General features: G+C 44.9%; 1 protein-coding gene across 1 annotated transcript; it reads right to left on the bottom strand.

The window, feature by feature from the left end:
- Nucleotides 1-1,287: 1,287 nt before the first annotated feature.
- Nucleotides 1,288-25,827, bottom strand: FAM20B (FAM20B glycosaminoglycan xylosylkinase). The gene is made up of 8 exons (XM_039730273.1): nt 25,724-25,827; nt 23,904-24,434; nt 20,798-20,884; nt 16,846-16,955; nt 14,567-14,738; nt 8,791-8,982; nt 6,746-6,805; nt 1,288-4,690 (listed from the first exon to the last, which is right to left on the bottom strand). Exons 2-8 carry the CDS (start codon nt 24,278-24,280, stop codon nt 4,459-4,461), a joined length of 1,230 nt encoding a protein of 409 aa, XP_039586207.1. The 5' UTR covers nt 24,281-24,434; nt 25,724-25,827; the 3' UTR covers nt 1,288-4,458.
- Nucleotides 25,828-26,727: the final 900 nt, after the last annotated feature.

Below are 26,727 nucleotides of genomic sequence, written 5' to 3'. Positions count from 1 at the left end.
TTTCTTCTGCACATCCATCTCTGCACTTTGACAGAAGGCAGGAGGAGAAAAGCCTCTCTCCAGAGCTCAGGTATGGATTAGATCACTAAATAAAAGAAAGATCTAGAATAAAGGGTATGAGAGGAGTCCTTTTCCCTCCTTCCCTTTCCCCCCAACAAAGTCCTATCTATCCCCAGTCTCTTAAAAATATTGAGATTCTACAAAGAACCAATCACCACTCCCACCCTTGGGATATATGAACTAAGAACAACTTTTCCTAATTTTTAGATTCAATAAAAAAATTGTAGGGAAATAATATTTGAGGACTTTAGGGAAAGTGCTTTTTTCAACCCCCTTTTGTTCTCCACTGGCTCAAAGTTGTTTGTGTTCATTCTTTTGTGAAAGTACATTCATTACATAATCAGAAACACTAAAATCTCCCAGTTATACAAATTCTCACTCTGTTACTATGGCAAACCACTCCAAAAATACAGAGCAGCAGCACAACAAAGTGCCTGGAACAACAGCTCTCAAGTGCCAGTTTCTGCCTGTCAGAACTTAAAAGCATCTGTAGCTGTTGAACTGTTCACACACAAGCAGGAATCCTGTCCCGCTCCCTGAGCAAATTGGCACCTCAAAAATAGAGATGGAGGAAAGGAAAAGTTACTGTCAGCACACAATGCTAGGAAACAAAAAACCCCAGAACATCCTCCCCCACAAAACCCTCAAAATAAACCCCAGAAAGCAGTTCTTACAGAATTCAACAATGCTGAAATCTGAAGTTTCAGTGAGAAACTCTAGTTTAAAGAAAAACAGGTTTCACACCACCAGTTGATGCTACAGAGCAGGTCCAAGATTCCTGCATTCAGTACTTCACCTCTGAAACATCCCTGTAAAGCTCTGAAACACTCTCTGAGTGAAGCTCTGCTCTTGGGGGAGCAGTGACCTGCCCACCCCAATAAAGCTCAGAAGGGCAGCCACCCCTCACAGCCCAGCACTCATCCCTGGCTCATGGAACCAGCTCCTGGGACACTGCCAAGGGCTCAGCCCCCGTGCCCAGCAGATGCAGACCACACCTCAGCCGAGGTGTGTTTTATTTCTGCATCCCTTTGGGACACTCCTCCTTCCTTACCTACAGGGCTCTGGCAAACCAGCTGCATTTTTTGGATATACATGACTGGAGTAAAAGCCATTGACAGCCATTAGCAGAGGAGTAACTGGGAGACAGCAGCAGCAAAAACACTTCACACATTCAGCCCACCACATGTTGGAACTCCAGAGAGACAGACAGGGGAGGGAGAGAGAGGCTTAGGCAATCCATCAATGTTGCTTTATTAAAATCTTTATTCACACAATGTTGCTTTATGTGGGATCTGACCCCGGGGGATAGGAGTAGAAAGTCATGATTGCATTCTGTTTGCTTATTAGCAACTCCATTTGTGCAGCAGCTCCCAGGGGCCTCCTCTGGCACATCCGAGAGGGGGGTCTGTTTCCAGCTTCCTGCTCCAGCTGCTGCAGTAAATAAATTACCTTCTTAATAAATTAGTACTTTTGAGTTGAAGTTTGTTTGGCAAGACACACTCCAGTTCATCAGCTGCTGGAAGGAGAGCTGACTCGAGTGTCTCCTCCCCCCGATGGCTGACTTGGGAAGAGGAGGTAAATAGCAGATGGCTGATGAGGCTCTATAATTAGCTCTTGATTTCTGTGCTTCCAGTGCTCTGATATCATTGATAAGCACGACACAACCAGTGTGCAACACCTGGGGCCAGTGGGTGACACGTGCACAGTGAACAAGGATCAGAAGGGGTCTGGAAAACCCCCTCCCCAGAGCACCTGCCTTCCAAACAATGTTATTTTTCAGAGATTCAGGCAGACCCAGTTGGCACGTGGATGCTGCTCCTCGTTTCCTTTGCAATGGTTACAATTTAAAATCTCTCAGGGTTCTGTGTTCAAGCAAAACGACCATCACTGCCAAAAGGGCAGAAATTGTCACAAGGCCAAAACCAGATCTTCCTGATTTTGGTTTAAGAGAGGAATTTATTTTTCTTTCCTGCTGCAGAACACCAACCTCCAATAGTGTTTACAGCAACCAGAAGCATCAATATCACAAATAAAAAACCAATGCTAAAAAACAACCATTTCTTGCTTCCTTCTACTGATAATGCTGGACTTCATGCCCTTTGTCCACAAGTAAACCAAAATAAACCAATACCCTGCTTTAAATCTTTGACATTTATACTGGGGAAAAACCCATCCCCAGGCTCCATCTGACAGCAAAAGCTTTAGCTTAGAGCAATATGTAAGTTCTCAACACTAATTTAATTTCAAAGACTGAAAGACCTTTTTTTGAGCCCATTATTAAATCAAATGTAAATATCAAGAGTTATCATATAGAAATCAAAAATTAAATTTTGGTAGATCCCTCCCAAAATATTAAGAGCTCATGTTTAAGCTCAAAGAGAAGAATAAGCTTTTAGAAATGCTACAAGCCACCAATCATGTGCTTCACTATCTCCCCTTTGGGTAAATCATCTGAAAGTTCCTGGGAAGCAGCTTAAACCAGCACTTGCTCCTGCCCCACAGCTTCTAAAGCATGTTCAGTGATCAGGTGATAGAGGCACGAGCTCCACAGTGTTCTCAAAGCTGTGTGTCACCACCCTGACTGAGAACTCCAGTAATAACTCCAGATCCCATCCCATCATCTCATTGCTCTACAGCATCTGTGACTGTGGCCAAGTCCAGAAGAGAGCAAGAATAACCCAGAATTCAATCCTAGGTAAACAGTCACATTCTACTTTCAGGATGCTCTTCTCATGCAATGAGAAAAAGACTTCAACAAAATGAACCAATGCCTGCATTTTTCAGATAAATTCTCTCCCTGACACCTCCAGGATCAGGTGTGGCCAAGGTGCAAGACCAGAAAACAGCTCTTTACCTGCCTGCCACACTGCAGTCAGAGAAATCCTGACAGGAAAATCAAGGAAAAGGTTCAAACTGACATTTTGGTGCTCTTGCTCTCAAGTTCAGTAACGTGCAATCACTTGGGGAAGGGAGCTCCTTCCTTACATCAAGAACCATGCTGGCTGAACACTGATGCAAAGCTGTTCAATTTGGAAATAGTGATGAAGCTGCTTCTCTTCTGGAGACACAAACTGAGACCTGCCCCAAGTTTTACGACACAAACTCAGCACAGGCTGCAGTGCTGAAGGACAACAGGACTAGCACAAGATGAGTGCTGCAAGCCTGCCCTGATGAAAAGCCAACTTTTCTCTTTCCATGGCAAAACCATTAGTGAGGAGTCCTGTATGACCATCCCAGGCAGAACATTGCAGTGGGGGTTGCAAGAAGCAACTGGGGAAGGCAGAAAACCTCCTGGAAGTGATCACAGCTTCTGAGCTCAGCCACAGCCAAAGCAGGTGAATGTGGGACCCCAACATTGGTGTCCCCAGAAAGCAGTGCTGGGCTGTGGTCACAGGGAGCAGCAGAAAGCTCTCTCAGGTGAGATGAAGACAGACCACAGCTCAGGGATGTCTGCACACCTCAGGTGACTGCTGGTGACTGGGGAAGTCCAGCAAACACCTCTACCCCAGTCCCACATGCCCAGAGGCTCCACAGCACCCAGGGCTCACAGTAAAGCAGCCTGACCTCCCTACACAGAACTGCTTCCAAGGACAGATTCTGTCCTCCTCAGGACACAGGACTGCAAGGATATTTTCTCTGCTCAGACCTTGCCAGATTAATTTAAAAAAAAAAAGAGGGACAAGACACATGGAAACTTACAATAACCCCTTAAATATCAAGTGCTGTATAACCACCCTGTCCTCTCCTAAATCTCCAACCCTGTGGATAAACCTTTGACAGGACTTCAGCAAAAACACTGAAGCATTATCACATAGGAGGCAGCCCCCTTTCCCAGCCTTTTATCAAGGAAAAGCCAAGTGAGCAGCAGAGGTCCCCTCTCCCACCCCTCAGACAAGCAGAAGAACATCCCACCCCGGGGGGGTGGCACAACTCTTCAGTCCAACAGTTATTTTATTCGCCCCTGCTCGTTCTCTAGAGAAGCAGTAAAATGCCCAACCAGCTCAGAGCTGATTGTGTACAACCCTGAATGAACAAACTCGCCAGAGGAAAGGGGGACTGTACTGTTCATCTCTGAGGGTCCCCTCCAGATCCAGTCCACAAAGGAGTTCTGTGTTCCACTCTGCCCCAGCACCAGAGCTGTGTTTATCCAGTGCAATGCCCACTGCCGGCAATGGACACGCCACAGCGGCCACTGTGCCATCCCAGGCCTCCTTCCCACCTCTCACTGCTGCCAGCCCGAGGAAAAAGCCAGTGTCACCTCCCTTCCTCTGCCTCGGGAGCTCTCCTGTTCATGTCAGTCCATCTTGGCCACAGCCCTTCTGAACTGATTGTGCTGTTTTTCTATCGCTTGTTTGTTTGTTTTTAAAAAAAGGAGTTTCATCTCATGTTCCGCTACGATTACAAGTGAGACAGAGTCATCCTGTCTTCCACCAGCACAACATCTGGCCCAAACTGATCTGTGCACTGCTTCACTGTAGCCAGGATGCTGAGGAGCCGCTGGTCCAGGGCGTCCAGGTGAGGGGTGGAGAGCACAGGTGAGATGGGGTCATGCGACATGGCAGTTTTTAAGGCAGACTTCAGGACTCCGTTCTTCAGGTAATTCAGCCTGTTCCAGGTGGAAACCCGGATGCTGCAAAAGAAACAAACACACATCACCACACCAGGGTCCTGCTGCATCCCACTGGGAATAGCGGCTCATCAAGAATGGAGACTCATTGCAGAAGTGGGTTTGGGATGGCGGGGTCCAGGTGGAACTGCATCACAGACAGGATCTAATGAAACTTGAAAACTAAAGGTGATGAAGAATCAATCTGGTGTCACATAACTCTGATGTTACACAGGAACACTTCTGGCTGAGAGCACCAAGGTCTTCAGTCCCGCGGCCTCCCAGACTGAGTTTGGAAATAAAAGAAAAGGAAGGAAAAGCAACAAATTCAAACAAAGGTCACCTCAGGAAGAGCATCACTGACCAATAATGAATCACAAAGGACAAAAGGCAGCTGACCAAACTTCCAAGGAAGAGAACACAGCAGTGACCTTTCCTCTTCATTGACCACTGAGCTTGTTTGTGTCACCTCATCTCAGCTCTTATGTTCTGTGTAGTCTCTTGGGATTCTCCCCAAAACCTTTCAGGGCCAAATCTTTAGCATCCCTGGTCTAAACTCTTGAGTTTAAAGGCTTCTAATAAAACCAGCAAAATAAGAAAGTGTTGTAACAAACCTATAGTTAAAATAATTAAGCAAATTAAGTATCGTATGGCATTTGCCCAGTACCAGAAAAAGGAAAATCAGAAAAGCTGGAAATTGCGAAATCTCTAAAGAGATAAACTTCTCTGGTTGCATTTGGGGCAATCAAGATGACAAAGACTCCAGAAGAATCTCAATAAAGTACAAATGAAACATACATTTAAAATTAATGTAGGGAAACTAAAGAATTTAAAAGTTCTTTATCTGTTCTCCATATGACTTTTAAAAGGATCTTGCAGAATGTAGGCCAGGTGTACTGCAGCATGCAGGGAGCTGTGCTTAGTGCAAGCAAGATGAGAGCCCAGGCTTTCTGCAAAGGTCCCAGAGAGGAGAGAACCTTTCAAGGACAAGCTTCACAGACCAACTCCATTTGGAAGGCTTGAAGGAGTTCATGTTGAAGTAACAAAGTCAAGAAATTGATATCTCAGTATTTTTCTTCCTGGGAATTCTCATAGAATCCCAGAATGGCTTGGACTGGAAGGGACCTTAAAGAACATCTCATTCCACCCCCCTGCCATGGGCAGGGACACTCTCCACTAGATCAGGTTGCTCCTGATCAACCTGTCCAACTTGGCCTTGGACATTTCCAGGGATAGGGCATCCATTGCTTCTCTGGGCAACCTGTGCCAGAGCCTCCTCAAAAGGAAGAATTTCTTCCCAATATCCCATCTAACTCTGCCCTCTGTCAGTGTGGAGCCATTCCCTTGTCCTGTCACTGCAGACCCTTGTCCCAAGTCCCTCTCCAGCTCTCTTGGAGCCCCCATGGACACTGGAAGGGGCTCTGAGGTCTCCTCAGGCTTCTCTTCTCCAGGTTGAACACCCCAGCTCTCTCAGGCTGCTCCAGAGGAGAGGTACCCCAGCCCTTGGAGCATCTATTTCCTAATGAGAAGTAGCAATGGCCTGGTAAGAGACTGGACACAGAACAGAAATCAGAAAGTCACAGCCTCTGAAAATAAAACCACAGCTCACAAGGCCAAAGCAGAAACAAACTCTGCAAAGAAACAACAAATTTTACTTGAGAGGAGCCCCCTGAGCAGGGCTGCACTTTTCATTAGGAACCATGTTTGAAATGATTGAACTGCCATCCTTCAGTACTGCCAGGGAGAACTGGAGCTGGGATGTGCACATTGATTTTTCAGGAGCTGGGTGGGATGGCTGCAGATGCCAAGTGCCTGCCACACTGACTGTGGACAGAGCTGAACCAGTGACCTGGAGGAGAGACCACTTTCTGCAGCCAGCCTTCTGCCTTCATGAAAATGTATTCCTCAGCTTCTTGGGAAGTGCCCATCCATCAAACAGACAATATCTCAAAAAAGTACAGCACTGTGGACCCAAGCAAACCTCTTCAGGTTGCCAGAATGCTCCCAAGTTCATGAATTGTAAACCTAAGGACAGCAATTACACAAGTACAGTGAACAGCAGCTCTGTGCTTCACTTACATGCAGCACTGATAGAGAGGAGCCAAGATGCTTCTTTCATCCAGGGCAGGGTTTCCAAAGCTGAAAAGCAAAATGAAAACCAAGTGAACCAGCTGAACTCCTAAGGTTGTTCTCAACATAAAAAGCTTTGTAAAGAATTCAGAGAAATCAATACTAGGCAATTTCATGCTCCAAGAGATCAAATCATTTAAATTAAAATATAAACAGGCCATGACTAGTCACAGATATAATTTTCATCAGCACCAGCTAAGCAGGTAAACAGAAGAAGCACAGTATACCCAGTGCTTTATCAGACCCAGGCACCTTAGACAGGCATTTCAGAGGAGTTTAGAAATGATGCAGGGGTAAGGAATAACTGCTATTCTGGGCAGGCAGAATGGGAGCTTTGCCTGTCTGACACAGCTGGGCAGGGAAGGAACCAAACAGCAGCAAACATTAGAGCCACAGTTCACTAACAAGGTGATCAACTTAAACATTTTAAGCCAGAAGGCTTCCACAGTATTTCAAGCTTCATCCAAACACATGCTGGATTTATTTTTCATAGTTTCATCTTCCTCATAATACTGTTTTCAACTAAGAACTTTCCCTTCAATAAAGATAAGTTGCTGCAGGGCCCTGGCCTTATGCTGCCCAAATAATTCTGTTACTTGTAGCTTTAAAATTAACTAAGTTCCCAGCAAGTGTCATGGCACCATCTGCTCTTACTCACATGGTTTAGTTTTAGGCAGCCCTGTAAGAAACAAGGAATTGGGGTCAATGATCCTTATGGGTCCCTTCCAAATTGAGATCTACCATGGTTCTATGAAAAACTGTCCCCTACCCATTATTTCAAAGGATCTGGTCCTTCACAGAAAGGAAACTCACTGCCACTCCACATGGGAGTGCCCACCAGAAAAATAAATAATCCAGAATTGCTGGACTAAATGATGGGAAAGGCAAATAGATGACCTTTACGTTTTTTAAGAAATTAAGAAAATTGTTATGATTTAAACAAGGCTGTGTCTTCAGTATGATTTTTAACCTAAACTATAGTGGACAACGTACAGAAAAACTATAGCAAGGACAGAAGAACTCATATCCTAAACGCATTTTAAAAACATTTTTGTTTGGGTAAGAGTTAATGTCCACACTTAGAGCACATCATTTTTGTGTTTGTTATCACTTCTACCTCCATTCTAAACTTTTAACCTTTCAAAGCCAGAGCAGGCATATCCAGAAGGCAGGAATGCCAAATTATTCAGAAACACATTTTAGAAAGATCTGCTTTTGTTACAGCACTCACTTATACTGACTGGTGATAAATAAAAAAGCCTAAGTTTTCAATTTCCATTAATTAAAAGCCTAAAAGGAAAGGGCATTTTTGGGGATAGGAGGAGAGACTGGAGCAAACATTTGAAAGTTGCTTTGGCAAATACTGTGTGAACTGGGGAGTTTGTGTAGCTTGAGCAGGACTTTGCCAAGACAGAAGAGTATCTAGAGCACAGAGCCAAATCATGGAGTCCTAAAATGGTTTGGGTTGGAAGAGTTGGGTTAAAGCTCATCTTGTTCCACCCCCTTGCTGTGGGCAGGGACAGGTGCTTCAAGCCCTGTCCAACCTGGCACAGGACACTACAAGGGATGGGGCAGCTTCTCTGGTCAACCTGTGTCAGGGCCTCCCCCTCTGGCACAGGACACTACAAGGGATGGGGCAGCTTCTCTGGTCAACCTGTGTCAGGGCCTCCTCCTCCTCAGAGGGAAGAATTCCTTCCTAATATCTGATCTAAACCCACTTTCTTTCATGAATCCATTCCCCTCCTCAGAGGGAAGAATTCCTTCCTAATATCTGATGTAAACCCACTTTCTTTCATGAATCCATTCTCCCTTGTCCTGTCAGCACCACAGCCTTTGCAGGACCCTAACATATGGTGAGTAATTTCTGATAAAAAGGAACGACGATTACCAACGATACTAAAGAACAAATTAGCGAGAGAGAGAGAAAACAGAGAGAGACACACTGGGAGACACCCTGACCACAGCCAGGGCACCAGGGCCGTGCCCAGGCTCACCTTTTGGCATTGTCCAGCAGGATGAGCATGCTGGCCCCCTCGTCGTCCTGGAAGCTCTCGTAGTGGTGCCGGTCGGCGTTGCCGATCAGGTAGTCGAAGATGGCCGTGTCGATGATGTCCAGCAGGCGCGGGCCCGAGTCGTACGGGGACGTTTTCTTCACGGCGTCGCAGTAGCTCTCGTCGTACTCCCACCTGCAGCCAAGGGGAAGCAAGCAGCCCTTCAGGGAGCCACCCCTGCACCCCTACAGCTGCCCTCGGGCACTGTGAGTGCGCCAAGAAAGGGGAGCAGCCCAGGCCAGACAAAGAAGGAAGAGCTGGACAAGTGTTTATGAGAAGAGTAAGGCCTGCATCAACATCCCAGCCTGTGGAGCAAGCTGTAGTTTCAGTTCAAAGATACACAAAGATCATCTTCCTATAGAAAACAACCTCAGAGTTTGCCTCCTCACAACTCCACAGTGCTGGGCTATGTTATGGGAAGATTACTGCCATGCCTTGCCTCCCTCAGCTTCCCAAGGAACACTTCAGTACTGTGCGTGTTTCCATTGCCTTGAGCTGTTTCCATCTGGCTTTCCAGACAGCCCCTTCCTTTTTTATTTTTAATGCAAGTATCCTAATAGTGGTTAGTGATGAGCCCCTCTGCCCCCAGGAGAAGGGCTTCACAGTGGTCACTCTCCCTCACTCAGTTGTCTCTTTCCTCCCCTCTTCCTTTGCAGAGCATCTCACCTTCTTCTCCACTGACATGATTTCAAGCTTCCCTCTTATCTCCTTCTCCTTCTCCACATAATCGCGTAACATGGATGTCATGTCTCAATTCTCCAAAGCTAGGATTTTAAATTTCCCCATTTTCTTCTTTACAGCTTTCAAAACTATTCAACACCACCACCAAAACAGCCAAATCTCTGGTGTATAGCCTTTCCATCTGTCAACCTAAATAACAAGGACATCTTCCACGTAAGGACTGAAACAATCCTTCACAAAATAGCAGTTAAATTGGAAATGCCTTAAACCATCTGTGATTTGGAAACAGAGATGGAAGAAACACAAGCTGGAGAGACTTGCTGACATGCTCAAAACTGCAGGTAGTCAGAAAAGTAGGAAGATCAGAATTTAATTACTATAACTGCCACGTATCCCACTTCCACCTTCTGGAACCAGAGATCCCAGTATCCCACCTTTCTTCCAGGTAACCAAATCAAAGAGCTTAAAAATTTATCTTCTCAATGTTCCTAATAACAGGTCACACATGCTCCTCAAATGCTGTGCCTAAATCCCCTAGGAAAAGGGATCTTTGCACCAAGGTCCAACTCACACTCAAGGTGTAGCACAAATCCACACAGCAACAGTCTCAGAACCTCTTCTCCTTGTCCTGGATATGCTTCTTATGCTGCATCCCACTCTCCCTCAAGTGTTTCTTTTTCTCTCATTTTACTTCAGAGCAGTACTTAATCTCCTTGCCACAATTTTTCAGCTATACTGTGCTCTCTCTCATTTCCCATGCAGTCTTTCAAGAGAGACTTTTATCCAGCACTCATTTCTGATAATTTATATTGTATTAGCACAGGCCTTGGAAGGTCAGGGATTTTGCCTATTACACCTCCATTAAAAATTACGTACACTAATGTGCCTGTGTGAATTATGTTCAAAAGGTCAACTCAAAACAGCAGCTAGAGCAGGAAAAAATTCTTACAGGGTTATTTTCTCACAATTACCATGCACAGAGAAAGGAGAGCATGACACCAAGAACCTTTAATTCTGATCTCTCAAAGTGAAATGTGCAGCATGACATGGTGAAAAACAAGAGAACCTTGTAACCTCATCTGAAGGAGGCAAGTGTGAGTTTAAATACACCAAATATCAAATCAGCACAGGAATCAAGCTAAACCCCTGTGTAAGCAGGCAGGGTGTGATGAAAAGGAGCCTCTCAACAAGAAGAACACCTCCACGAAATTCATCCTGTTCATCACTGCAATGTACCATGTACTAAACACAGCTGATTTTGACCTGCTGGGAAAGAAAAAACATCTGCTGCTCAAAATTCAATCTGTGCATTTTATAGCCTAAAACAATTCAACAGAGCCTTTGGATGAGATTCTTTCTGAGAACAATCACATCACTGGAAATCAATGGATACTTTAGATAAAGGACTGAAAATCTCTTCTAATCACTTTCAAGTTCAAGACAGATTTGGAAAAATTTACTCAGCTCAAACCCATTTGTTCTGCTCATGGCAAAAACATCCCCACCTCAGGAACTCAGATGTGTTACATCTATCGTAGAATGCTGCTTAAAGAAGGACAAATGTGGGATTTAGCATTCTTTACATGCTGAGCATGGTCACCAAATACTGATGGCATTCAAAGCAAAGGACTTTCCAGGGGGTGTTGATGTGGCACAGCCTGATTTTTTGTTGCTGAGCATGGTCACCAAATACTGATGGCATTCAAAGCAAAGGAGGTATTGATGTGGCACAGCCTGATTTTTTGGTAACAGGGGAAGGCCACAGGTTTGGCCTCTGTGAGAAGCTGCTGGAAGCTTCCACCATGTCTGACAGAGCAAATAGTGGCCAGCATTGGAAGCATGACAAGTGACCCTCTAACACAGAACCCAGATGGGATTGACTTCTGGGCACTGTGGGATCTTGCAACAGTCTTTGAATTGGTGGAAGTTGACAATGGTACCTACAAGCAGCAGTTTATCTTCTAGTCAGAGAAGAGGAGCAAGTGAGAACATGTGAGGGAAAACAACATGGAGACACCAAGGTCAGTGGAAAAAAGTGGAAAAAAAAGAGAGGAAAGAGTTGCTCCAGGCATCAGAGCTGAGATTCCTCTGCAGGCCACGGTGAGGACCACGGTGAAACAAACTGTCCCCTTGTAATGCATGAAGTCCATGGGGGATGCAGAGATCCACACACAGCTTATGGAAAAGGGCTCATGGCTGAGTGGGTGGATGCCAGAGAAAGCTGTGATCCAGTGAGAGACCTAAACAGAGAAAGAGGGCCCCTGCTTCCAGAGAAAGAGAGAGCTTGCTTGCCCTCTCCTTGCTTCCAGACTGGAGTAGCCTATCTTTAAAAGACTGTACTCTGTGGACAAGTGACCCATGCCACAACAGTTTTATGACAACTGTGTGCCTGTGGGAGGGACCCCATGGCACAGCAGAGAAAAGACTCCTCTCCCTGAGTGAACAGGAAAAGATTTCCAGTTATGAACTGATCAAAACTCCCACACCCTGTCTTCCTGAGCTGTTGGTGGGAAGGAAGGAGGGGTTGGGGTGAAAAAAGGTGTTTTAAAGGCTTATTTTACTTCTCATTATCCTCCTCTGACTCTGTTAATAGTAAATCTACTTTATACCTTTAAATTTGGACCTGTTTTGCCCTTAGAGTGTTTTTTTTTTCTCCTAGTCCTTATCTCAACTCACGAGCCCTTGGTTAATTTTCTTCCCTCTCTTCTGCCCAACTGTAACAGAACTGTAAGTGAACAACTTTTGTGAGTGCCTGGTGTTTGGCCAGTGTCAAACCATGACACAGGGCCTAGCTGAAGTTAAACCAATTCCACGACTCTGAAAATGAACTGTAAGGTTCATGAAGTTAGTGCTGACACATTTCAGGGGCCACAGCATCAACAGAAGGTCCAGTGGCACAAGAGAAGAATCTTAGCTTGCCCACAGACAAGATTTTCAGAGGTTGGAGTGACTGCATTGTGGAGTTCTGTTCCAGCCAAGATACAGGAAAAGGACAGTGCTTAGTAGTGTGGAAAACAATGAAGACTTTTTTATTTCCTCCTTTCAATTTAAATTTTACTCTGGACTTCTTGGCTTCTGCTGTTGTGCTGTTGACACAACCGTAGGTTTTGAAAGCACTGAGAGCTCTTTAATTACCCAAGGGTCATTTTAGTGCAGTGACCATCCCATACCTGGCCAGCTTGCCCTCGCGGTAAGTCCTGCCCCAGGGGTGCCGGTGCTTCTGCAGGGGCCAAACGTCCGGCAGCCACAGCGTCACCGAGCCCTCCATGATGTCCCCGTCTGCACAGGCTGGCTCTGTCTCCCGACAATAGTAGCACTTCCCATAGAAGCAGGTGTTATTGCCTTAAAAAGAAAAATTAAGAGGTATTAATTCAAGGAATCCAACTGAAATTCAGGAGCTTGTTGTTGCAGCAGAGGCTACGCAACAGGATTTCACTGCATTTGTCTTTGTGGTTCTGTCTCTGACAGGGAGAGGCTCAAAAGAGTTTGCACAGACATAACAGGGGAAGGCCACAGGTTTGGCCTCTGTGAGAAGCTGCTGGAAGCTTCCACCATGTCTGACAGAGCAAATAGTGGCCAGCAGTGGAAGCATGACAAGTGACCCTCTAACACAGAACCCAGATGGGATTGACTTCTGGGCACTGTGGGATCTTGCAACAGTCTTTGAATTGGTGGAAGTTGACAATGGTACCTACAAGCAGCAGTTTATCTTCTAGTCAGAGAAGAGGAGCAAGTGAGAACATGTGAGGGAAAACAACATGGAGGTATCAAGAGTGGAAAAGAAATAAGGGGAGAAGGTGCTTCAAGCATCAGAGCCAAGATTCCTCTGCAGGCCGTGGTGAGGACCACGGTGAAACAAACTGTCCCCTTGTAATGCATGAAGTCCATGGGGGATGCAGAGATCCACACACAGCTTATGGAAAAGGGCTCATGGCTGAGTGGGTGGATGCCAGAGAAAGCTGTGATCCAGTGAGAGACCTAAACAGAGAAAGAGGGCCCCTGCTTCCAGAGAAAGAGAGAGCTTGCTTGCCCTCTCCTTGCTTCCAGACTGGAGTAGCCTATCTTTAAAAGACTGTACTCTGTGGACAAGTGACCCATGCCACAACAGTTTTATGACAACTGTGTGCCTGTGGGAGGGACCCCATGGCACAGTAGAGAAAAGACTCCTCTCCCTGAGTGAACAGGAAAAGATTTTCAATGATGAACTGATCAAAACTCCCACACCCTGTCTTCCTGAGCTGTTGGTGGGAAGGAAGGAGGGGTTGGGGTGAAAAAAGGTGTTTTAAAGGCTTATTTTACTTCTCATTATCCTCCTCTGACTCGGTTAATAGTAAATCTACTTTATACCTTTAAATTTGGACCTGTTTTGCCCTTAGAGTGTTTTTTTTTTCTCCTAGTCCTTATCTCAACTCATGAGCCCTTTGTTAATTTTCTTCCCTCTCCTCTGCCCAACTGTAACAGAACTGTAAGTGAACAACTTTTGTGAGTGCCTGGTGTTTGGCCAGTGTCAAACCATGACACAGGGCCTAGCTGAAGTTAAACCAATTCCACGGGTTAATTTTCTTCCCTCTCTTCTGCCCAACTGTAACAGAACTGTAAGTGAACAACTTTTGTGAGTGCCTGGTGTTTGGCCAGTGTCAAACCACGACACAGGGCCTAGCTGAAGTTAAACCAGTTCCACAACTCTGAAAATGAACTGTAAGGTTCATGAAGTTAGTGCTGACACATTTCAGGGGCCACAGCATCAACAGAAGGTCCAGTGGCACAAGAGAAGAATCTTAGCTTGCCCACAGACAAGATTTTCAGAGGTTGGAGTGACTGCATTGTGGAGTTCTGTTCCAGCCAAGATACAGGAAAAGGACAGTGCTTAGTAGTGTGGAAAACAATGAAGACTTTTTTATTTCCTCCTTTCAATTTAAATTTTACTCTGGACTTCTTGGCTTCTGCTGTTGTGCTGTTGACACAACCGTAGGTTTTGAAAGCACTGAGAGCTCTTTAATTACCCAAGGGTCATTTTAGTGCAGTGACCATCCCATACCTGGCCAGCTTGCCCTCGCGGTAAGTCCTGCCCCAGGGGTGCCGGTGCTTCTGCAGGGGCCAAACGTCCGGCAGCCACAGCGTCACCGAGCCCTCCATGATGTCCCCGTCTGCACAGGCTGGCTCTGTCTCCCGACAATAGTAGCACTTCCCATAGAAGCAGGTGTTATTGCCTTAAAAAGAAAAATTAAGAGGTATTAATTCAAGGAATCCAACTGAAATTCAGGAGCTTGTTGTTGCAGCAGAGGCTACGCAACAGGATTTCACTGCATTTGTCTTTGTGGTTCTGTCTCTGACAGGGAGAGGCTCAAAAGAGATTGCACAGACATCCACTCATTTAGAGCAATTAAAGAATAATATGAAAAGAAGAGAGCAATTATATTTTCTAATGACTTTATCACTCTGAGAATTAATACAGCATCACACTCTCAACAAGTTTTTGTGATCCTTTCCTAGCCCCAAGGACCCTGACTTTGCAATGTTAACACTGCTTGTTGTTCACATTTCATACTTCATGTGTCAGATTTCCCACTTACTTGAAAAAGCTGATCAAAAAGAGATAAGTGAAAAGAGACACATCAGAACGCAAAGGGATTTGGTGCCCTGAGACCTGTCACATGTCTCAGCTACTTGAGCTGACTTGGTGGAGGAGACAGAAACAAGTATCATTCTCACATGATCTAGGAATGCAGATCTGTCAAAGCTTCATCAGTGAGGAGCAACAAAATGCTGCAGCCTTTAGTCCACTAACACTGATGCATCCTGTAGAATCAAGTAATCTGGAGCAGCCTGCATTAGTGGTTTTAACCTTTTCTATCTTCCCCTTCTTAACTCACCTTTACTTCCTCCTCGCCAAGTTAAATCCAGTTCCATGCTCACAGATGTTCTTCCAAAATATTCTTCAGCTATGTCTCACTTGGTTATGATTACCCTCTGTCCTTTCTTCCTTTGGTTCTACATCCAATATCCTCCCCAGAGCAGGCTCAGCTCTCCAAATGCCATGTTCTTCCCTTTCCACCCTCACACATCCCCACCTCTCAGCCCTCCATCCAGGCCCTGTGCTCCCAGTATCCTGTCAGACACCCTGAGCATGTCACAGATCATCACCAACACAGAGCTTGCAGACCAGATCTCTTATTTGTATGGAAAGCCTGCAAGTCTCTCTTCCCATCCAGGGGCTGCAGCAGGTCTAGCAAGAGACAAATTCTTTGAGATTCTAGCTGTAACTCCAGTAAACCTGCACTGAGTATGAATGAATGCTCTCTTCTTCAAAACCTCAGGAACTTGGTCAAATTTGGCCTGACAAAAGACCATAACCTCCTCCACAGACCAACCCATTTCTTTAGTTCCTGTCTTTGCAGAACAGCGGTTCCAAGGAATCTCAGGAGGAGCAATGAACATTTCTGGAGCCTTACTTCTCAAGTCAGCACTGCTGCTAGCAAACAGCTTGGCTATCTTGGCTGAAATTGGAAAATGTAAAGGCTGCCTGAGGCAGGAACCCCATGTGAATGCCAGGAGAGGCTGATGAGGCTGAGCTGAAACTTTCATCTGGAAGTTGCACCTTGTAAGTGGCAGTGTCAGGCAGCAGGTGAGACTGCCAGAAGTGCTGTGCTGCTAACAGGAACATTACCAGGGGTAAGGAACAATCATCTCTGGAGCCTTCTGATTAGGAAATGAAACAAACAAACAAACGAGTAATAATTGGATGGTTTATGAAAGCCTCAGGGAGTTAAGGCTGCAGCATAAGTAATTTCTTGGTGCTTAATGACCACCTGGTAGGAGTTCACATTAATAGCTTCTATTATGTGTCCTTCACAGCATTATTACTGTAAACAACACAGGGAAGTTCTGCCATTGGTTGTAAATGCTCTGCAGGTTCTGAGGCAGCACAAACAACATCTAATACCAACCAGTGTGTCAGCTCTATAAATTACCCCAAATCACCACTCTCTTCACATTAAATACAACTTTATTCTTTTCTTTTCAGGTCTAATCACAGACTTTTCTAACCATTTTTGACAGCAGAGAGAAAATTCTTACTCAAAAAAAAAAAAAAATCCCATCTGTAACAGCAGCATGAGGGAAGAAAACCAAGAAACTACTTGAAGAAAACCAACCAAATCCTCCTCCCCCTCCAAATGGGGTTATCCAAGATCTCTCTTGGCACAGAAGGAGCTTCCTGCATCATGATTAACTGCTCTGTGTCAGGCTCCCATGGCTCTTTTTTCCCATTCAGCATTTTTCCCTCCCTGGGCAGCACAGCCCATGGCATGCACTCACCCACAGTCATGAAGGTGCCCAGGAGCTGCTCCGTGGCCACTGGTTTGATCTCGGTGCGCAGATTCACGAACCTGCCCACCACCAGCGGGGCCCGGCGGAATCCCAGGATTCTGATGGGGGTGAGAAAACACCACCTGAGAATTTGCAACATAGGCAACAGCTCAAAATTAAAACAAAAAAACCCCTCACAGTCTCTGTCAGAGATGATAGAGACCAAAGAGTAAAGCTGAAGCCCTGCAGGAGCCTCCTCTCTTCTCTGAGGCAAAGTAAGCAAACTCATTTTTCATATGTGCCTGCATGTTAAACTTTACAGGCCATCAGTGACACTCCTTTACTAAAGCATTTGCAGCAGAGCAACAGAGGATGCACCATGCTCCAACTCTCAGAACTCAGACCTCACACCAGAAATATCCATCATGTGTCTGAAGCAGGCTGAAGCAGTAAAACCATATGGCCCGTGGGCTGGTCACCTGGAAAGATCATTTCTAATTTGTGAGAACCACTCTCTATTAAAATGTTATGCTTAAGCCCAATTCAATTACACTTGAAAGCAACCAAACCAAGAGTTGTTTTGTTTGGCACAAGGAAGGAGAAGGGAAGAGAGAATGGTAGAACAAAAGTGAATGTCTGAGAAGTGCCTGGAAAAACAAAGGTGGGAAGAACAACCATAAAACTTGCAGTTACAAGATCCAGGTCCCACTCCCATGCCTGCCACAGCCTTTGCTCAGTGACCACAAAAGATTTGGGTGCTTGTAATAGAATTTTAAAAATTTTAAAAGTGCTTAAAGAAGTAAAAAGATCAAAGAAGTGTCAGCCCCAACTCTCTTAATGCACTTTTGACACCCTTTGGATAGCCTTTGCATCTCAGAAAAAGATCCTGAAAAGGTATTCCTGAAGAATATAGAGGTGCAGAGCCATAGAAAAAGATCAGAGAAAAAAAGCACAAAATCATGACCAAATGGACAGCAAAGAAGAGTTAAGTGAGATTTGGACATTTGAAAGAGGCTTTGATTGAATGGTCAATCACTACTTTTTCAGAGAACCTGAAGCCTGTATGCTCCTTGAAAGCACAAATGGACTGACATCTGGCTCCATTATCTTTTTATCTTCTTAATATACCCTGATTTTGGCCCACCAGCACAAGCTGGCTGTAGCAGCAATGGGGGCTACTCAAGTAGTTATCATCCTAGATATTCTAATTCTTCCTAGAATTACTGATTTCTACTGCCTGTGCAAGGAGTTCCACAGGTGAATCAGGACTAACAGACATCTCTGTCACACCTATGAGTTTAGTCACAGTGATAAGGCTCTTAACTATGTACTGAGAAACCTCAGCTTGAGTTTAACCATTCTATCCTTTGTTATATTTGTCCCTCCTTATTCCTTTTCTCAAGATTTAATGTGTTTTCACCTCCACATCTTCCTATGAGGAAGCAGAGACTGTGCTCATTTATGTTAAGTGAAATTGCAGCTCTATCAGCATTTCATAACTATTGACATTCAGTTTCTGGTGTTTTCTGTCCCATTCTTTGAACATCCTATAATTTTCATTTTTTCCTGTAATTGCACCTCCAGCACAGGTCCACAAAACCCCCTGGGTACCCCAAGCACAATATGAATAACAGGATTTCCTCTAGGATGCACTGATTCCTATCTACTCTAGACTAAATTGTTAGTCTAGACATTAGTCTTGGCTTTTTAGTGAACTGGACATGAACTCAGCACATACATTTAATATTTCAGACTTTTCCACAGCATTTAGCTAAGCTCTTTCTCCCCTGTAATATTAACTAGAGTGGTTTCAGGGCTCATTCTCCTTCCCAAACTTTTCACAAGTATCTAAAATATTACACTCTTGAACAGATCTTAGAAACAAAGTTTCACAGAATAAGCGAATTCTTATTTTGCCTTCAATGTGGTAAATTGGCAGGTTAGAGGTGGCTGCTATCTGAGGTGTATTCTTCAAAGAACCCCTTTTTTCTGGTACTTTCCAAAGACAATAAAACCAGACAAAGCAGTAATTCCATACCTATCCAAGTGAAAGGCTGCCACTTCTGCGTTGTGTCTGTCGTAGCCAGCGTAGGGTTCTCCTTCCACTATATAATCCCTGGCATATCTGGAATTGAAATAAGTCAAATGAAGTGAGTCTATGTAGAATCCCTGTCAATTCTGCTGTTCAGAGTAACAATTTAATAATAGTTAAAGAGTCTCTGGGTCACCTTCCAAGTGACTGCCAATGGGAGAGTGGAAAAACTTCAATGAGATTAAAGTGTTCAGACTGTTGAAGTGGTAAATAAGGAGGAAAGGTCAGTGATGTACAGTGCTGTCCAGAGCTTGGGAAGCAGCTCACATCCCAACCAAGAAATTTTAATCCAACCATATGCCAAATCACATCTTAGAACGAAGAGCACAGACCCTGCTATGGAACAGGGGTTATTTATACTGGAAAGCAGCAACTCCACAGATGATTTTGGGGTTACAAACAATTGTACATTAACAATTCTCATTAACAAATACAATCTTATATTGTGGAAGAGATGGCAAATGCAATCTTAATAGATAGAAAATCAGCAAGTGTGAACCTCAGGACAAACCTGGGTATAAACAGAGCCTTTAATCTGGCAGAGAAAAGACATAACGAACAGCAAAAAATAGAAATTAGGCACTCATTGCAACAACAATGGTGTATTTTGGTGAAGTGCAAGGCTTTTTGCTCCCTTTTTTATCTTTTAATAGATGGTACTTAGTCAAGGCAAACACCAAATTCTCAGCTGCCTGACATTTGGATCAGTGTAGATACTGCTGCAGCACCACACTGCAGCTGAGTGTGAAATACCACAATCAATACTGAGCAAACAGGTGAAATGCAACATGTCTTCAAAGAAAATAAGGCCAAATTAGGTAACCTATTTTCTTATTTCCATCTATGTATCAAATTGTGTAGACTGGATTATTTCCAGCAGAATTTGTGTTCAAACAATAGCAACAAGGAGGAGTAAGGTGTAAGAGGAGGCACAGAGCTGGACCTCAGTGTTTCAGCCTTGCTCAGGGAGGATGTGGGCTGAGAAGACAGTCCACTCCCCCAGCCTGAGCAAATGCTCCAGCTTCTCTGCAAGGCAGCTCAAAAGAGAATTCACCAGTGCAGGATTCCTGGCAAATGGGAGCTTTCACCAAACCAGCATCTTCTGTCACATACACCACCAGATGACAGCAAGTATTATATGTTAGTAAATTAGGCTGAATTTCAAGTAAGAAATTGAAGTGAGCCAGTGAATCCTCAGAACACGTCCCCAAAGGCAGGCCTTTGGTAGGCCCTCACAGCTGGCTTTTGGAAACATGGTCACATTTTGAAAGTTGCAAAGCTAAAATTTATTAGTGAATCCTGACCAAACTGTTTCCATGCACAGTAGGCAACTAGTCCTTTCCAGAGCAAAAGAAATGAGGGAATTCCTTCTTCTCCTGCTGGTAGAACTGTTTTTGCTTGCTCAGAGGTGTAATTTATGACAGAACTTTCAGGTCCAAAGCTGGTTAAATAGCCTCTCCTGCAGTGCCAGAACAGGACTCTGCCCACAAGCCTGGCTATTCAGCAGTCACACACAAAATGTGGGTCTACCAGGATGGCCAAGGCCACCCTCTCCAGTGCTCCTATGAACATTCCCAGCTGCACATGTGCTTGCTGGAGCTCAGTGCCTGTGCTTGTCTGCAAAGACAGGGCATTACAGAATGCAGTTTCATTCTCCTTCCCAAACTTTTCACAAGTATCTAAAATATTACACTCTTGAACAGATCTTAGAAACAAAGTTTCACAGAATAAGCGAATTCTTATTTTGCCTTCAATGTGGTAAATTGGCAGGTTAGAGGTGGCTGCTATCTGAGGTGTATTCTTCAAAGAACCCCTTTTTTCTGGTACTTTCCAAAGACAATAAAACCAGACAAAGCAGTAATTCCATACCTATCCAAGTGAAAGGCTGCCACTTCTGCGTTGTGTCTGTCGTAGCCAGCGTAGGGTTCTCCTTCCACTATATAATCCCTGGCATATCTGGAATTGAAATAAGTCAAATGAAGTGAGTCTATGTAGAATCCCTGTCAATTCTGCTGTTCAGAGTAACAATTTAATAATAGTTAAAGAGTCTCTGGGTCACCTTCCAAGTGACTGCCAATGGGAGAGTGGAAAAACTTCAATGAGATTAAAGTGTCCAGACTGTTGAAGTGGTAAATAAGGAGGAAAGGTCAGTGATGTACAGTGCTGTCCAGAGCTTGGGAAGCAGCTCACATCCCAACCAAGAAATTTTAATCCAACCATATGCCAAATCACATCTTAGAACAAAGAGCACAGATCCTGCTAAGGAACAGGGGTTATTTATACTGGAAAGCAGCAACTCCACAGATGATTTTGGGGTTACAAACAATTGTACATTAACAATTCTCATTAACAAATACAATCTTATATTGTGGAAGAGATGGCAAATCAGCAAGTGTGAACCTCAGGACAAACCTGGGTATAAACAGAGCCTTTAATCTGGCAGAGAAAAGACATAACGAACAGCAAAAAATAGAAATTAGGCACTCATTGCAACAACAATGGTGTATTTTGGTGAAGTGCAAGGCTTTTTGCTCCCTTTTTTATCTTTTAATAGATGGTACTTAGTCAAGGCAAACACCAAATTCTCAGCTGCCTGACATTTGGATCAGTGTAGATACTGCTGCAGCACCACACTGCAGCTGAGTGTGAAATACCACAATCAATACTGAGCAAACAGGTGAAATGCAACATGTCTTCAAAGAAAATAAGGCCAAATTAGGTAACCTATTTTCTTATTTCCATCTATGTATCAAATTGTGTAGACTGGATTATTTCCAGCAGAATTTGTGTTCAAACAATAGCAACAAGGAGGAGTAAGGTGTAAGAGGAGGCACAGAGCTGGACCTCAGTGTTTCAGCCTTGCTCAGGGAGGATGTGGGCTGAGAAGACAGTCCACTCCCCCAGCCTGACCAAATTCTCCAGCTTCTCTGCAAGGCAGCTCATAAGACAATTCACCAGTGCAGGATTCCTGGCAAATGGGAGCTTTCACCAAACCAGCATCTTCTGTCACATACACCACCAGATGACAGCAAGTATTATATGTTAGTAAATTAGGCTGAATTTCAAGTAAGAAATTGAAGTGAGCCAGTGAATCCTCAGAACACGTCCCCAAAGGCAGGCCTTTGGTAGGCCCTCACAGCTGGCTTTTGGAAACATGGTCACATTTTGAAAGTTGCAAAGCTAAAATTTATTAGTGAATCCTGACCAAACTGTTTCCATGCACAGTAGGCAACTAGTCCTTTCCAGAGCAAAAGAAATGAGGGAATTCCTTCTTCTCCTGCTGGTAAATTTGCTCAGAACTGTTTTTAGGAGTAATTTATGACAGAACTTTCAGGTCCAAAGCTGGTTAAATAGCCTCTCTGCAGTGCCAGAACAGGACTCTGCCCACAAGCCTGGCTATTCAGCAGTCACACACAAAATGTGGGTCTACCAGGATGGCCAAGGCCACCCTCTCCAGTGCTCCTATGAACATTCCCAGCTGCACATGTGCTTGCTGGAGCTCAGTGCCTGTGCTTGTCTGCAAAGACAGGGCATTACAGAATGCAGTTGTCTCAGTGAAATGCTTGATGGCACTCCCTGACACAGAAAGCTCTATGGGAATGCTGTGAATCTCCACTGCTTCCGTTGGAGGAGATGCCTCTAGTACCACCAGGATTTTGTGTGCAAGGCTCATGCTGTCTGGGCCTGCAGGGGAGCTCCAGCCAGAGCAGGAATTGGCTGTACAGACTTTTTTGTCATTCTCTAATCATAGAATCAGAGACTGCTTTGGGCTGGAAAAGCATTTCATTGCAATTCTGCTGCCATGGGCAGGGACACTTTCCACTAGACCAGGCTGTTCTAAGCCCTGTCCACCCTGGCCTTTGAACACTTCCAGGGATGGGGCATCCACTGCTTCTCTGAACAACCTGTGCCAGGGCCTCACCACCCCCACAGGGGAGAATTTCTTCCCACTATCCTATCTATCCCTGCCCCATGTCAGTGTGAAGCCATTCCCCTTGGTCCTGTCACTGCAGGCCCTTGTTCCAAGTCCCTTTCCATCTCTCTTGAGACCCTTTATGCACAGGAAGGGGCTCTAAAGTCTTCCTGGAGCCTTCTCTTTTCCAGGTGAACAGCCCTAGCTCTCTCAACCTGTCTCCAAGCAGAGGTGCTCCAACCCTCAGAGCAGCTTTGTGGCCCCTGCACTCACCCATTAACAGGACAGGAAACCTTAATGCCTGCTTAACCCAAAATCTTATTCTGCGATGACACTTCTCATTTGCAGTGGAGTCTCCTAAAACACACCTGGCCTTACTTTTTAACATTTTTCTTCTCCTTTTCCCCAGAGACAAACAGTTCAAAAAGCTTTACAACATTCAATCATGTCACTTTTTCCTGAGGATCACTGTAAACTGAGTCCATAACAAGGAAATATTACTACCCTCCATTCTTATGTTGCTCCTCCAATACTCACTGCTGGCAGACAGGAGGCTCAGGGGCTCTCACTCTGACCTACCCAAACCATTTTTACAGCCTACATTCAACTACACCAGACACAAAGATGTCCTTTTGAGACCACTGCCAAGTTTCCTTCCTTCCCTGCTCCTGAACTGCACCCTCTCCTGACAGCCTGACACAACAAGGAGGCAAAGCTTGTCTCCAACCTGCCAGAAGCTGCACTTCCAGAGTGAGGAAGATACTGCTCAGAAACATCAGGTGTAACCAACATCCCCTCAGGACTGAACACAGCGGTTGTTCTTTTAATCTAAAGACAGGCTGTACTGAGCATCAGGCTGTACAGCATGAGACAGCTAATGTTACTAGAGCACCGGCTCTAGTTTTTTGGAGCGTTTTTGAGAGTTTTTTGAGACATTTTTTGTCTCAAAAATCACAGGATGGTCTTTCCACTCATAACTTAAACACTAATGTGACAACATGGAGAAAAAAAGCATATATAAATGAAGCAGTTATTAATGCAGCCACCGAAAGCCGTATTCACCTCTTGGGCTTGAAGACAACCTTCTGCCCTCCTTCAAGTACCAGCAAAGCTTTCAGCTGCGTCCCTTTGTATCCCACGTCGGCCTTGACGATCTTCTTGGTGCTCATGGCGTGCATGACGGCTCCCAGCTCGGGGGTGTCCTCGGGGTACACCTCGCGGGGCACCACCCACTGCGCGGCGATCTCCCAGGGCGACTGCAGCGTGTGCTCCAGGCGCGGGTCCAGCGCCACGCGCAGCCCCTGCAGCATGCGCTGGAACGCACGCTGGTCCTCCCGGTTGGCCGCCGACGTGTCCAGGTTGTCGATGAGGAAAACCTTGGTGAAAATGAAGATGACGAGGAGGATGGCCAGCAGCACGACTCGCTGCTTCAGCTTCATGGTGTCTTTTGGCCCTTCTCCCCTGACCCGTTCTTCCAAGCGTTACGGGAAGTCTGTTGGAGATCAGGGTGAGGAAGGGGATGTTAGTGGATGAATTTCATGCCTAACTTGCATCGTAAAAGATGTCTCACCACTGAAGCATCTCCTGGTACCCCTAAAAATAAACAAAACACAAACTTAAAATCCCGCAAATCCCACCAAACTCAAAATCAAGTTTATGCTTGGAACATAAGCCTGTATTCATGGAAACCTGTATCCTAAAGCCCGAACACTTCTGTTAAAACACACTGGGTTTGCTGCCTTCCTGCAGCCTTTCTGTGATCTGCACGGAAGGGGAAATTGCCAGATAGCATCTCTGCACAGCTGAAATCATAGCAGCTGCAACCACCACGGGCAAGACTTTTGCAGGGAACTGTAGTTTAACATGATTGCTCCAATTTCACATGCACTCTTCCACTAGTGTGAGATCCCATGATTGCTGGTGTCCTAAAGACCTATCCCCCAGAAAAGCTCCCAGGTGAATTTTAAGACAGCTCACAACAGTGAGAACAGCTGCACAGCCTTCTTTCCTGAAGGTACAAGACATAAGGACAGAACAGACTTAATTGTTTATTGCCTTTCATTTGCTGCCACTATAATTTACTCAGATTTCTTTCCATTGTTAAAAAAATATGAGCTGGGGTGGAGGATGACATCTTTACTTCCTCACAGTTAACTAAGTTCCTTCTGCACTCAACTGTAAAACCTCTAACCACAGAAAATATACAAAGTGTCTGCAATCTCAACCAGATTAACTAGAAAAAATATCCCAGACCACTAACTCTTGCCTGCTCTCACATCCTCACCTGCAACAGTTAAAAACACATCTCTTTCTATATTTACAGTGGGCTCCAAGACACATCTGGCCCCTCAGGAAGCCTTGGCCAGGGCAGTGTTTGCATGCAAGGACCAGAGAATGCACCATCAACTGTATTTAAAGACAGAATTACCTTCCCAGTGTTAGCTGAATGCAGTCAAAAGCCAAAAGGAAAGGGGACATGAGGCATACCTCTGAGGGGCACTGAGAGCCAACAGGAATTTCTCTTCACCAGCCACACTGATGATGCAAACCCCAAACGGCACCCTGGGCTGGGGGAGGACTGACACAGAAAAGCCTTCTCATGCCATTTAACAATAAGTGTATAAATCAGCCATAATTAATCATGGCACTGGAAAAAATGAGCTGCCACAGGCTCCTTTGCCAGCAGCAACCACAGGACAGCCAGGCCATGCACACACAGGTCACAGCCATCAGTGCAGAATCAGGCTGGCACGGTGTAAGAGTGTTAGCATAAAAGGACATGCAAACCCACAGAGGACTCCAGAGCACCCAGAACAAATCTACATGAGGTAGAGCAGACCCACCCAGCCACACAGCTCTCCCACACCCCTGTTAGCACTCACAGCAGGGCAGAGACCCCAGCAAGAGCAGAGGGTAGAAGCCTCTGGGATGCTTCAAACTAGAACCACGGTCTGCTGTTAACTGTGTAATAATGATTTTAATCTGTTGGAAAATAAATGCTCGTGCTCATACTGAAAGAGAACAAATCACATGTTTATATGGAAATTAGAGCATATTATTATTCTTCATCTAGTTCTGTTTTGGCAGCCTGTTCTTCTCCAGACAGCACTGCCACCTGCACACACCTGCACTGCCACACTGCAAGCACAAGAATGTGAAGCACAGACAAGGAAGATGCACCTGACCCAAAAGCTCTCATTGCTGCAGATACAGACTCACCCAGGAAGAGATCCTTAAATAATAATCACATTATTCTTAAACTTAAGCAGACAAGCAAAGCGGATTGGCTGCACCTGCACCCTCTCATTTTAACTGCATAATTCACCTCTTTAAAACTACTAATTCTGAATCATTTTCAGCACTGCATCCATTCATTTTTAAAATCCATTAGAGTTTGTAAGGAGTTAGGCAGAAGAACAGAGGCCATTTCAGAACAGTTACTCCTTGCTATGGATATGTGTATGTGTACACACACATTTAAAGAAAGCCTCACAGCACAGGACTGGCTGACTAAAGCACTGAAGCTAAGGGCAGGATGTTCCACACCTCTGGAGCTGAAGATGAGCACTCACTTTTCTACACTGATTTCCAGGAATACTGAGTTTCTCTAGGGATATTCTTCCTGGGACTCGGGGGGAGAATACAACTCCAGTCACTTAAATTAAAGGTGATTTACTTAGTTTATCTTTTGTGACGGCTTTGAAACTAATTTTGGCTGAAACCCTCCAATGAGGCAAACAGAATTTACAAAAAATAAATAAAATTCAATATTTAATTATTTGCTGGTGAGTTGGCTCTCACTTTTTAGTGACATCTGAGGACATGAGTCATCGGCTGCTTTCCTCCAGCAAACACCAAAGCACCCCTGAGGTTGCCATGCAATCAA

The sequence above is a fragment of the Passer montanus genome, unplaced genomic scaffold (genome assembly GCF_014805655.1).
Source record: "Passer montanus isolate IOZ18808 unplaced genomic scaffold, ASM1480565v1 scaffold71, whole genome shotgun sequence".
NCBI classification, from domain to species: Eukaryota; Metazoa; Chordata; class Aves; order Passeriformes; family Passeridae; genus Passer; species Passer montanus.
This window is presented reverse-complemented; position numbering and strand designations above follow the sequence as displayed.

What these genes read in the sequence shown, in the direction of transcription:
- FAM20B (XM_039730273.1), bottom strand. Translation starts at nt 24,280, where the DNA reads ATGAAGCTGAAGCAGCGAGTCGTGCTGCTGGCCATCCTCCTCGTCATC. An exon ending in GGGCACCTTCATGACTGTGG is followed by an intron (nt 14,739 to 16,845) that starts GTGAGTGCATGC and finishes TTTCTTTTTAAG; the next exon opens with GCAATAACACCTGCTTCTAT. An exon ending in CCTCTCTATCAGTGCTGCAT is followed by an intron (nt 4,691 to 6,745) that starts GTAAGTGAAGCA and finishes TTTCTTTTGCAG; the next exon opens with CATCCGGGTTTCCACCTGGA.